Source organism: Hemicordylus capensis, chromosome 4, assembly GCF_027244095.1.
Source record: "Hemicordylus capensis ecotype Gifberg chromosome 4, rHemCap1.1.pri, whole genome shotgun sequence".
Classification (NCBI taxonomy): domain Eukaryota; kingdom Metazoa; phylum Chordata; class Lepidosauria; order Squamata; family Cordylidae; genus Hemicordylus; species Hemicordylus capensis.
The window spans coordinates 257,268,884-257,282,784 of record NC_069660.1 but is presented as its reverse complement, the minus strand read 5'-3'; the positions used below and the strand labels follow the sequence as shown (position 1 = coordinate 257,282,784).

Below are 13,901 nucleotides of genomic sequence, written 5' to 3'. Positions count from 1 at the left end.
CCTTAAATATTGGCCAACATTCTGCAGAGTTCAGCCTTGTCCGGGGTTGCTGTGCACATATGGGGCAGCCCTGAGGTGGTTGTGGAGGTGGGCTGTGCAAAACTTCTTAGAACAGCATGCAGGCACTAATTACATTGTTTGTAATGGAAGAAGCACTGTGGAAGTGCCTGGGCATGGTTTTAAGGAGTTTCACAGCAGCCTGCCTCTATGACAGCCTTAAAACTGCTGCACACAGCAGTCCTGGCAGCTTGCTAATGCTGAGGATGCACTGTGCAGAACGTTGGCCAGTGTTTTTAGATATCTGTTATCTTTACCTATTTAGCCTTTACTCTGTAGCCTCCTGTGTGTCACATTTTAGCCTGTCTGCAAAGCTGGGCTACTTGACAGCTTCTTGATCTGTGAATAATAATAATTATTATTAATAATATCATTATCATTATCAGTATCATTTTGTTATTTAAAATATTTAGACCCTCCAGTGCATTTCTGCTCAGGGCAGCTTACAACATTAATAAAATAGATATAATATAGAACAATACAAAAGTTACAAAATTTTAGAAGTTAAAAAACCAGGCTAAAACCACAATAAAAATGACATTTAAAAAAATGCAAATAAAAGTTATCAATAAAAAGCTAAACACTAAGAAACCTAACAGATATAGGGTGGATAACATATTTTAAAGTTCTCTAAAAGTTATGTCTTCAGTTGTTTCTCAAAAACACTGAGGGAGGGAGCCTGTTGAAGCTCTTCCAGGCCATGCACCTTGACGGTACTATATACATAAAAATCAGCACTTACAGTTATGTATTGGTCTTTGCAATACTACTCAATTTCTAGGGGGGAAATGTGGGGACTCAAGTCTATCTGGACACCACCCTCTAACCCAGAAACTATTCCTCTTTCCTGCTGTGTGAGAACTTTCTGGGGTTACTCAGTGATGAGGGAAAGGCATTCTCCTGCTCTGAGGTATTTTTATCTATTCTTACAACATATGTTCCTTCCAGAGTTTAGCAGGTATTAAACACAGATGTAGGGGCTGCTTGAGCCCTTATTTGCAGTTCCTGTTGCACACAAAGTGGTGCCCTTCCCTTTCTAGAGCAGTTTACACATTGCATTGCATTAGCTCCACTCCAGGCTGCTTCTATGTACAAGGGAGATGGAACACTGAACCATGAGCTTGAGCTATAAGTCACTCCTATCCAAGGCTATTCTATCTCCTGTACATTGTTGCCTCCCATAATGGCAACATACTACAAAAGTGGTTTTTCCAGTATTTACTAAATAAGTTACCTTCAAGTTAGCTTGAAGTTAAAATACTGGTTTGTCCAGTATTTATTAAATAAGTTACCTTCTCGTCCAACGCTTATTTTTTAGAAGTAAGATATAACCAACAGCCTTCTGTGTTCACAGTTGTCTCATAGCCCTAACTTAAAACACTTATCCCTCATTCACTGTTTATTCATTCATTCATTTATTTGGAATATTTATACCCTGCCCTTCCAGTACACTGCTGCTTGGGGCAGCTCACAACATTTATAAAATACTTACAATGTAAAACCAGACTAATAACATTAACCAAATTAAGCTAAACAAGTTAAAAATCCAAGCTAAAACCACAATCAGAATTACAGATTTTAAAATTTAAAATTAAAAGTTATTTTAAATAACTAAAAACTAAGAATTGTAATAGCTAAAGAACCTTTAAGCAAGAGTTAAAAGATTTAAAGGCCTTATTAAAAAGATCTGTTATTAGTTGTTTTTAAAAAAAACACTGAGGGAGGGAGCATGGCGAAGCTCTACATGGAGGGTGTTGCAAAGCTAAGGGGACACAACCAAAAAGGCCTTGGGGCTATTCTCACGATTAGCAAAAATCGGGCTAGGAGAGCCTAGCCCGATTTTTGCTAATCGTAAGAACCACCGGGCTCGGCTGCGAGCCTGGTGGTTCTAGAGCGGGTAACCCACCCAAGAACCCCTGTCCTAAGCGAGCGCTCCGCAAACCTGGTTTTAAGAATCATGAGTAGCCGCGGCGCAGCTTTGCGCCATGCCTACTCATGAGGATACCCCCAGAGGGGAGGCGAAAAGCCGCCTCTCGGCTCCGGGGGTCTTGCCAGCATGCCCTGCGCACTCGCAGGGCATGCTGGAGCTTGCGAGGGCCACTCCCCCCAGCCCCGCCAGTTCCGTCTTGGAGCCGGCAATCGTGTGGGTGGCGGATCCGGCCACCCAGGGCTCCCTCTCCACTCGTGAGCGGGGAGAGCGGGCTTAGCCTGCTCTCCCCACTCACTGCCCCAAACCGGGTCTCACGGATCAGGAGACCCGGCTCCCTGTCTCTGGTCCCTGCCAACCAGATCTGGGAGCACATTGGGAGATGGGCAAGGGAACCACGGGTTCACTGAACCCACGGTTCTTAACACAGTCCAAAGGCAGCCCCAGAGTCAGTTAGTGGGTTTCATGTCTGAGCAGAGATTGAAACCTGGGCCCTCCTAGTCTAGCTCATAATACTCTATCCACTTCTACATACTGCTCTTTGAAGTAATGCAAAATCAGTGGTGGACATTCTGCTTAAGGAAGCACTAAGGCTGTACCAGTGCACACAGTTGGGGGGGGGGCCTCAAGGACATATTTTTAGGGTGTTGCAGCCAGCTGCAGAAAAAGGGGAAATGGTTTCCCCATCTTTGTGCACCAGTGCAGCCTTAATCTGGAATACAGCACTGCTGCACTGGTGCTTCTTTAGGCAAGATCTTGGTCAGTGCAACTAACTTCCAAGTTAAGTAGCATGGATTTTCCTGTCAGTCTGGAATGGAAAAAGTAATTTATTGTCATCTTTTAAGAGTAGGATTAAATCTGGGTGCAATTATAATTCAGTACATATATTATTATATAAAAGCAACTCTAAATCTGAAGTAATGCAAGTTTATGCATTAATCTGAATGCAAATAAGAGTCTTCTCATGTCGCCTTTTAACAGAAAAGGAGAGGAATTCTGTAGCCCAATTTCATCCTGCTTCATCTATGGTTTTGCTCATTCATTTTGCATTCTTTCTTACAGAGAATGAATTTTGGGATTATCTGTTAAGTCAGACAAGAGATTTTGGTCCGAGAGACGGATTTGGTCATTTGGACTGTGGCCATAATTTTGCTCCGAAGCAAGCAAAGGTGGGAGAAATACATTTAGTGTTTAGTTTTTAGTGGAAAGTATGTGATTTCATTTGTTGCCCTCCGATTTCGTTTGGAAATCTCATTATTTCTCCAAACTTTGACTCTAACAGCATTTCATAGGACCATAAAGCACCTTTTAAACAGCGGGCTGGAGTTTCTGATGCTCCCTCATTCTAAAATAGGCAAGCGGCAATGATATTTTCATATCCACATGTACTCTTCATAATTGAAAATACTATTTCAAATGTATGACTTACATTAGATGTAAGAAGCATTTCTTTAAGGCTACCTCCACCATACAGTGTTTGGACCATATTTTTGTTCTAAAAAACTATGGCATATCACACAGTTTTGGTCTTTATGTTTTTGTGTTATATTAGGAATCCGGTTTCTTTTTTTCTTTTTCTTTTTAAATTGGTTTCTGCTATATGCAGTCAAGAAAACATATTCCTTCATAAATGAAATCCTAAATAAATTTCTTTATAAAGATTCACTTTCAGCTTGTACTGACCTATCTTTTATGTGGTGTAATATTTTTACATATTTGTTCTGAAAATATAAAGCTGGCACTTGCCCCCTCATTTCATAAAGCTGCGACTTTACCCTCTGATGCCTTGGTAAAGCAGACTAATAGAAATCCTTGGCACACATTAGTTACCTAAGGGAATAATAGAACTATTTGCTGTAATCGTTTGGCAAAAGGACATAAACATATGGCTTTGGTTTATATTCAGCACTGCCAGTTGTGCAAAGTTGCATGGATGAGGTATACAACAGCAGTGACAACTCCGAAATCAAAAGTGAGAATCAAAATAAATCATCCTCATTACAGAACCATCCAAGCTTGTCTCTAGTCTAACGTTTATTTCGCTGTTATGCATTTTCAAATATGAGATCCCGCTTTGAAAAATACTCCTTCAAAAATATACATAGCATTTGGCCATCAGTAATCATGGCATCCTGGAATGGATTACACGGTATGTAGTCTCAAATTGAATCTGTTTTCAGATTTGGATTTAGTGTTTGGACTTATTTATTTTAGTTTTGGAGGAGACCAGCACAGCTGAAGCAGTCAGATTCACATCATTCATTTTTCATTTTGTGAAGGCCACAGCAATAATAGCCCTGTTCACTCATTATTAAAACTGTAGATGCTGTGTCCACAGGATTGTTCCAGCAAGCCCTGCCTCCCTACTCTTAAACCCCGCCCCCTGCTCTCCACACATAGAGACTTGTCTGCAGAGACAAATGCTGTAGTCAGGCGGAGAGCCTCCCGGTTATTAAGAATGCTGGGTGCCCAGCATTCTTTATCATGGGTATCATCTCCCCCAGTACAGCATTTGTATCTGCAGAAGAGTGGGAGGAGTGTGGTTTAAGAGCATGTTGGTGTGGGCATGGGGCTTACCAGCATCTTCCCATGGGTGGACTACCTGGGTATGGTGTCCACTGTTTTAATAATGATGAACAGGGCTAATATTGGAGAATATTGTGTCTCTGAAAGAAGTTATCAAAATTCAGAAAGCTACACAGCAGATCCTTAAATACTCTTTCGACATTCTGTGCCTGCTGATATATATTTTTTTAAAATAACCAAACTTATTTGGATAATCAAGGAAGGAAGGAAGGTTCCTTGAGATCCATCTTGGTTCTTTTTTCATTGTAGATAAAACCCCCAAATTATTCTACTATTTAATAAAATCAACACAAATGTCCATTCACATAGTTAAAATGCTGAAATTAAATGTTTGTCTCAATTAATCTAGGTTAAAATTGTTTATACAAAATTCAACTGATTGGCTTTACAGGCAATAATCTCCTTTTAATCTACCTTTTATAATTTATTTATTTAACATATTTGTATACCACCCAAAACACAAGTCTCTGGGTGGTTTACAATGAAACAATAAAAGGAACAAGTAAAAAGGTTAAAATGTTACAATAATCTAAAATTTAAAACAAATTATGAGATTAAAATTACAATGAGATTTAAATTTGGGTTGCAAATATGGGTGTCTGCAGGGATTTTCCCGGTGGGAGGAGAATATGAATACAAATATACAGATACATAGACCCATAGCTCCATATTAAACTGGCCATGAAGCTTGGGGTCCATTTCTCTCCCAATGGATGCCCCTGGTTGCAAATGAGACATAAACAAGTTGGCAATGTTATCCATAACTGTGTAAATTGCAATGGTTTTGATTTATGCTATTTAGCTGCTCTTTCCCATGACTCCCAGCACATTGATGATGTGGGTGGGTGGAGCTGCATCCAGCAGACTATGAGGCTGTGCACACGAGCAGCCGGGATTGAGGCCACCAGAAGCCCGACTTTTAACTCTGGCCCTTAACTGGCGTAAAAGGGCACAAACATACATTCAACTTCAGGGCCAGGGTCGTGTGTGTGCTTGGGCTACACGCAGCCCAAGCACATACAGAGTCAGGTGCCTAAAGTGCCCAATTCATGGAGGATTCCCCCAATACACCATGCTCATCTAGCAATGCTTTGTGCAATGCCTGGGACTAATTTTCCCAGCCTCCAGAACTCCGCACTGCCATGCACACCGCTTCGTGTGGGTGCACGAGCCGTGTGTCCCACATGTGGACCTTGCTCATTTTCGGGGAAGGTAAGCTGGATCTTGTCTTCACCCCCATGCCCTCCCACCCATCAACAATGGTCATGTGCGCAACCTTTATGAGTCTGAATATGTCTGACTGCATCTGCAGCACATGTGTAGCACATGCACAGGCTGAAGAGTCAAGTATCATCATTGGATGGGGTTATTTAAAGTGGCTGCATCCTGTTCTGGCTTCCTCTTCCTTATTAACTCAGCACCAACCCACCTGTCCATCTGTCAGTATAGAAGAGCCAATTGCCACATAGGGATTTTTAAAATCTTCACCATGATTGGCTGTTATGTGGATTTTTTCACCTACTTCGCCCTGATGATTTTATTGTGATTCCTCATTCTAGTCAATTGCGATTCTTCATTCTAGTCTAAGATTAAACTTAGCTACACTAGACCCTGGTCGCAACATCTGGTGAGTGTGGATACAGGGGATCTCCAGAGTACTATCACTAGTGAGCCACCAGAGTCACTGTTATAAAGAGAGTGGGGTTTCCATGGAGCAACCTGTCAGGACTTTACAGCCCAGGCAGTAATGGCCTGTATGGGCAAAACTGGGGGTGGTAAATGAGCCAGAGGTGCAAATCATTCCCACTCACCTCTCCCGCCCCAGCTGCCTCATTCTGCTTCAGTTCTCCATCCCCCACCATGTTAACTCTAGTTGTCCAGGCTGCTCATTTGCCTTGTTCTACAAACCAGGAGGATGAGCAGCCCACACATCTGGGCTTAACATGGCACTGGGGGAGGCAAGGCAGAACAGGACAGCATAGTGAGATGTGAGTGGGAATGAGCTGCATCTGCAACTCGTTTACCTCCCCCCTTGCTCCACTCATATGGGCCACCACTGGTCCCAGGGGATTTGGTTAAAAGCTATGAAGCTCAGGGTGATTCAGACAAACCTCCTTAAATACCACCAACAATATAACTTGAACAGGTGGCAACAGTCAAGTGACCACTGATGTTGTCAGACACGGGTTGAAAAGGTGGGAGGCAGTAATCACTTTGGTTGCAATTACTTCAGCCATAGGAATCTAGGCACATTATAGGTTGATTGAATTGTTTAAATATGTTTAATAAAGTTGTGGCCTGAGTTTAAATTCATCTCCATGAAACTCACTGGGTAAACTTGGGCCTGTCAGTCTCTCTCAACCTAACTTGCCTTATAAGTTGTTGTGCAGATAAAATGGAGGCAATCACCACCCTGAGTGCCTTGGAAGAAGGGTGAGATAAAAATGTAATATATAACATAGATTAGGAAAGTGATTGACGCAATACATCTGACTTAGGTAATCCCCCTCCCTGAACCTCAAGAAAATGTCCTTACTCTCCCTAAAAGCAAGTAAGAGGAGGTTTTATCCCTACTGAACCTCCCCCAATTGCCAGAATTTTGGGGGAAAAATTAGGTCCACACACACACACACACACACACACACACACCAAAAAAACCCTTCTCAACCCAACTAATTATTTGAACTGGAATGTTCATGTGGTGGTTCTACAAATGGGCCCCATAATTTCACCGGCCATCATACACCAAATATGGCAGCTACTCCCAGAGGCCATGGGAAGTGTAGGCTGTGTAAAGTTAGCCCCAAGTGTTGGATAAACTAGACGTGCAATTACATTCATCCATGTAGCCCTGAATATATTCTGAAAGTGATATAAGGTGGTTATTTTATCCAGGCAGATAATTTGCAGCTGAAGATGAACAGGAGTGATTTAGACAGCCGTGGAGCCAGACCATGGGCGGTCCGTGTCTGACCGCTGCCACCACCCCACCCCCTATGTCTGAGGTCCAATGTGGGGCTTAGCCACACCCCCATGTCTGACGTCAGATACGGGTACGTGGTCCGGCTTCTGAACGTGGCTGCGCGGCCCCGTTCAGGAGTTAGATCCAGGCCAGCGCTGTGTTTGCAGCGCAGCCAGAAGTGGCACTCCCTGCCTTTAAGGCAAGGAAGAGCTGCTCCTGGCCACGCTGCGAATGCAGCATCGACCATTTAACTCCTGAATGCTCGGGAGCTAAACCAGCACCCCCTGCATCTGACGTCAGATGTGGGGGGCATGTCAGGGCCACAAGGCATGGCCCCTCAGGGGTGCAGCCCAGGTTCTTTGAACCCAGTCACCCAATAGTGGCTACGCCCCTGGATTTAGATAAAAATAGCATCTAGGTGTTTTTTTTAATGGCCTGAGCTTTTTGATGGGTTGAAATTCAGATAGACAGACAGGCAGATCATCACATCTTAGTCAAAGCCCAAAGTACTGAAACTCTCTATATCCAACTATATTGGCTTAAACTGGATGCACTTCTGAAGTTTTATTGTCAATGAAGAACAAATTGTCATCATGTATTGGGGCTGTGGCTGTTGCTCAGTGGTAGAGCACCTGCTTTGCATGCGGAAGGTCCCAGTTTCAATCCCTGGCAGCATTTCCAGGTAGGGCTGGGAAAGACTCCTGCCTGAAACCGTGAAGCATCACTGCCAGTCAGTGTAGACAATACTGAGCTAGATGGACCAATAGTCTGCCTTGGTAGAAGGCAGCTTCCCATATTCTATGTATTGTATATTATGAAAAGGTTAGAAACTTCCCCACAGGCTTCATGAGAGAACTGTGGGGCACACTTTTTCTACCCAAAGTTCTTAACTGTGTATGAGCTCATTACATTTTACTCCAAAATGGCACTGAAGTTTCTTCCCAGACACTCAGGACAAACCATAATATTTTCATTTTAAGACATCATAAAACACTGCCTGTCATCAATGAATATAAAAGTGCTGTGAAGCTCCCATTAAAATGAAAATTGTTATAAAATGAACCCTGCTCTATTGTGTGAATGCATACTTAGACAGTCTTGATTAAATCTTAATATATATTTTATGTCTGTTTGCCAATATGCAACCTGGTAAGTGTGTTTTAAGATGGAAGCCTTTAGCTAGAATTAGGAATTACATTGTAAGCTCTACATAAAAAATAATTAACATTCAAATTAAAATACATTGGTGCTATATTGCTTAAATCTATCAAAATCAATAACACTGTTCCCACAGAAACTGCATTGACAAAATTTCAGGTTTATTATAGTTTTGAGAAATGGAAATGTGAGGTTATGCCATTAAAATAGGGATTGTCTTATGTATTCAGTCCAATTTAGGTTAAAGACCATTGACAGGAAAAAGAAGTCCTCCTACAGATATTTTTCCCTATACAGAATTTAGCATAGTACTCTTCGAACTTCAGTAGCACATATATGGGATATCTTATACTTATTTCACCTCCACCTCTAATTTCTTATACCTCCTATTGTGTACTTTCTTGGTTAACAGTTTTCAGATTACTTGTTCTGGGAAAAACACACACAAACAAATTTGGAATTAAATTTGGCCCATTGTTCAAGAACCTTCCAGCATATCCTTGGTCTATTCCAAACTCTCTCTTCTAATCTATATTTGTTTGTTTATAATATGTAATTATCGATTTCATGAATTCATTAGATTCACTATGTGCAGGGGGTTAGACTTGAAGATCATCAAGGGTCCTTCCAGTTCTAAAATTCCAAATTCCAATCCTAACTTTGGTATCAGCATATAAAGTTTAACATAGCAAAGGTGGGGGAAAATCAGCTTCTGTTCCAGTGAAATGTTGCAATTCATGGCATTGTGCAAGCATGGTATCTTGACTATTGCATGAACTCAGTAGCATGGGTTTGAGTAGGTGGACCAACCTTAAGCATTCTCATCTGTCAAAGTGGCATGAAAAAGCTTTTTACAAATAAATGTTACAAATAGTGGGTGGAATTGGGGAACCACTTACCAGTACCAAAGGCATTTTTACCATCATGGAACTGCACTGGTGCAAAAATAGAGGCAGTATACCTGCATCTGGGCGATACCACTTCAGACTACAGATGGGGACTCAATTGACTGAATTTGCCTCCATACTATAAAAAATGGTTTCACATAGAAAACTAGATATCAGCAAGTTGACTAGGCTGATACCTTGATGAAACTATTGGTGAAAACTTTGTTGAACACTTAATATGTCCCCTTAGTGCAATGAGTAAGGAAGCAAGGTTAACCTGGACTCCAAGATTCCTGGTTTGAGCCCTTAAGCTTTTGTCAGACACTTTGGATGAAAGATAAGAAGTCTGTGAAAAAGGCACGCTGTTTCATTGGTTGTTCCTTCTATCCAATCAACACATAAATATTTATGCTTCTCTTATTTGTAGCCCGTGCTATTTTAGGGACGATGTGGAACTTGTAGGTGGCTCTGCTGAGACATAATAAATTGCAAAAGGCAAAAGTTATGAAACTACCCATTCAGTTCCCAATAACAATACTCCATAGAGTACACCAAATATACTATAGTAAGTTGACTCCTTACTAACTATACACTAGTAGATAGTTTTCAAATATAGAGAGTTAATAAATAAGGCGATTGGACAGGGTATTCATCTATTAGTGGCCATAAATTATGAAGCATGCTGGAAATGATGGACTTTGGGCTAGTTAGTAATCTCTTGGACCACTTCAAACTGAAAAAATTGAATCTCTTTGACTAAATAAACACTACAGTATTCTTTTAACAGTAAAGAAAAGATTGTTTTGGAAGATAATAACAATTAAATATTGTTATGCCAACCAAATCCTGATGATCTTTCCTGGTAAGATATCACTGCTACTGCCTTCTTAGTGTTAGGTAATGGCAGTTAGGTAATGATCAGAATCTTATCTATCAAAGGTAGGGTCGCAATCTCACCAGTTTGTATAACAGTTCTGCAAAGGGTCGATTTAAATGAATGAAAACTGCACAGCAGTGGTACTGTGTGGATTACACCCAGTTTCCTGAGAAATAAAGCTTTGTTTCCCCTCTTCTTTTTTTAGTTTTGTGTGAGTGGACTGTTTTATATGCAACAGACGCTCTCTGCCCATGATGATGGGTTTACACTGCTATGTTCATCATACTAAATAGGCCTAGCCAGTTTAATCTTAATCTGTTTAAACATCTGTCATAAATTCAAATGATTTTCCTAAAGAAAGAAAATCAATAGAAAGAATCACCTATATTGATTTGGCTGGTGGTTTTCACCCATTGTGTGGTTTTTAAATATTCATGACAAAATAAAGCCCAAGTAACTGCTGCTTAAAAAGAGACAGCAGGCCCCTTTTTTGTTTCACAATTAAAAGAGAAGTGTGGTGATTGGTGTGGTATTTATTATGAAATGATGACAAAGGGGTACCAGTGGTTTTAATAGTTTTAGCTTACAGGAGCGGCTGTTAATTTTGTCAGCAGAGTTGCAGGTGAAATAATGCACATTGGATAAATAGTCTGTATTGGTTTAACTGAACATAATATATAGTGTGTTCTGGAGTTGTTTGTCTCAATAGACTATAGTAATCAAAAGTAATGAACCTATTATGTGCAGGACCTTGGAGAGCATAGAATGGCAGTAAAAGTGTGGCACATAAAAGGTTTATTAAAGGAAATTAAAGTCCATCATTGCCACACCTGCTCCCCTATTATAAGTCTATGGCAGGTCAGTGCCTTCAATCACTACTCAGCATCAGCGAACAGAGCCATGTTTCCCATTACCATTGCAGTCACATTGCAACCAATCCCGTCTATGATTTGAATGGCAGCAAACAACTACAGGCAAGTTTCAGTTTCTGTTCAAACCAACACCTTATTTTTAATCACTCTGTTGCTAATCATTAGCTGTAAATCAAGCAGATAAAAATATGACATTCTGTTTCCCACCGTGGGTACTGCTGAAAATATATTTTTCTAGTTTCAGATTTCATGAGACAAACACAGAAGCAACAGAGTTATTCAAGTATTTGCATAACATTTTCAAAAATCTGCTCAAGCATTTGACTGCTTGTTTATTCCTGTAAAAAGCTATTTAGGTCATATGTCATGTACCATATGTTCCATGTCTCATGTAGTCCTCTGTAATAATTAGCTGGGGAAAAAGAGAGGCACACAAATGTTTTTTCATCTTTCAATTGGTTACCATCTTGAAAGGGGATGCGTTCTCTGCATTGTGTCAACTGTACAATTAAGCTTAATATATGTAGTATATTCTTCAACTTTTGACCAAGGAAGATCTGTACACTATTCTTAAAATGATTAGGTGAACAAGGGTTTAGGAGCAAGGTCAATGAACAAACCATACACATATTTTGAATTTCAGTACTGGTAGATACTAAACAAAGTTGTAAGTCCTGTTTGCATTTCAGACAGCCACTGCTTTTCTGCTCAAATAGAAATGACAGCAGAAAAGCTGCACAGAAAGTCCCTCTGATGCATGGGAAGAAACACTACTAGAAACTAGAAATACATGAGTAATTTAGAGAAAATGAATTCAGCAAAAGATCTTTGGCTAATTTGCACAACCAATTTTACATGGTGATAGATAAGCTAAGTGAGTGAACTTTGAGGCCTGGTGCACATGCTATGCTTGCCATATAACATATTCTCACAATACAGATCCGTGTGATGAGCCATACTGCATGCTGGAGCAGTGGCATGAAGAAAACACAACATGGAAGCTGCTTCAGGCAGGGTCCATGATGAACGGAGACCCTCCCTGAGTCTTTCTCTTGAACAAATGGGAGGTGATTGATCACAGGCCCAGAATCTGGGTTTGTTTGTTTGCATAACATGAGACCGGGTCTCACGATCAGTGAGACCAGGTTTTCCTGGTGAGCGGGAAGAGCAGGGAGCCCTGGGCGGCCAGATCGGCCACCCACACGATGTTCGGCTCTGTGACAGAGCTGAAAGGGGGGGGAGTGGGGGCCGTGTGGCCCCCGCAAGCCTCAGTATGCCCTGTGCGACTGCGCAGGGCATACTGGGGAGACCCCCGAGCCAGGAGGCGGCTTTTCGCCTCCTGGCTGGGGGTTTATTCGTGAGTAGGTGCAGCGCGAAGGCACGCTGAGGCTACTCATGATTGTAAAAAGCAGGTTTGCAGGAGCACTCGCTCCACAAACCTGCTTTTTAGCAGGGGTTCTCGAGCGGGTTGCCCACTCAAGAACCACCGGGCTCAGCTGCGAGCCCGGTGGTTCTTACGGTCACCAAAAATCGGGCTAGCCTCTGCTAGCCCGATTTTTGCTGATCGTGAGAAGCACCCCATGGTCTCCTCGTTTTACCAGGCAACTACTCAACTCAATTCTAATAGTGGATTGTGTCCTTAAATTAGAGTACTTCTATTTATCAGGAGGAGAGCAACTATCCCAATCCAACTCCATCACAGCATCCCCCTAGTGGCTGTTACTTCTGATGTCTACCTTGTGTTTCTTTTTAGATGGTGAGCCCTTTTGGGACAGAGAACCATATGATTTGTTCATTTGTGGGGGGTTTTCTATGTAAACTGCTTTTTAGTTGAAAAGTGGTATATAAATAATCATAGTCGTCGTCATCATCATCTTTCAACTGGAGACCCTCAGAGATCTGTTATTAACCTTCTACTATGTTCACCCCTAAATGCTGTCCCTATGGTTCAAATCACATGTTTTCAGTCATATCTATATGCACTGATGAAACCCAGCTCTGTCTCTCTACCTCAGAATTCCATCCAAGCCCACATATCCAACTGCTTGTCTGATATTTCCATGTGGTCATTTTGTCACCATAAACGTAATGGCCCACATGTTCCACAGTGTTAGGAGAGTAGAGCAAGAGCTGTGTCCTCTCAGAGAGACTGCTGTGGTGCTCAGCCAAAGCTTGTCCCACAGCTGAGTTTTTGCAAAGTGGGAGGGAAGCAATTTTTGAGAGAGCAGTGAAATTTACTCCCTCTCCCTCTGCATGCTCTCAGCTGTGGAACAAGCTTTTGGCTAAGCTCTGCAGCAACCTCTCTGAGAAGGTGCAGCTCTTGCTCTGCTCCCTTAATGCTGCGGAACATGTAGGTCAGTATGTCCAATACCAAACCTCATTTTTTTCTTTCAAGCCTTCCTGTCCCCACATGCCATTCAATCACCATCTAGCCCATTGACCAGGCATGAACCTCTGGCTATATTTATTTATTCCTCTCTCACCTTTTTCAGTCTGTTGCCAAAGCATGCCACTTCTTCCTGTATAACACTGCAAAATATCTGTTCTTTCATATCTGTTCCCTTTCATATCTGTT

The 13,901-nt window shown here is 41.6% G+C and overlaps 1 protein-coding gene across 12 annotated transcripts in view; it reads left to right on the top strand.

Moving 5' to 3' along the window:
* Window positions 1–13,901, top strand: part of ST18 (ST18 C2H2C-type zinc finger transcription factor) — a 366,586-nt gene that overhangs the window by 201,208 nt on the left and 151,477 nt on the right. For 7 of the 12 annotated variants that reach the window (XR_008306967.1, XM_053249365.1, XM_053249361.1 and 4 more), the window contains exon 4: window positions 3,047–3,153. The exons of the other annotated variants lie outside the window; for them this stretch is intronic. Coding sequence is in view for 6 of the 7 variants with exons in the window: in XM_053249365.1 (XP_053105340.1) it covers window positions 3,047–3,153 (107 nt within the window). In the remaining variant the exon portion in view is untranslated. The remainder of the gene's footprint in view (window positions 1–3,046; window positions 3,154–13,901) is intronic. 12 annotated transcript variants of the gene reach the window in all.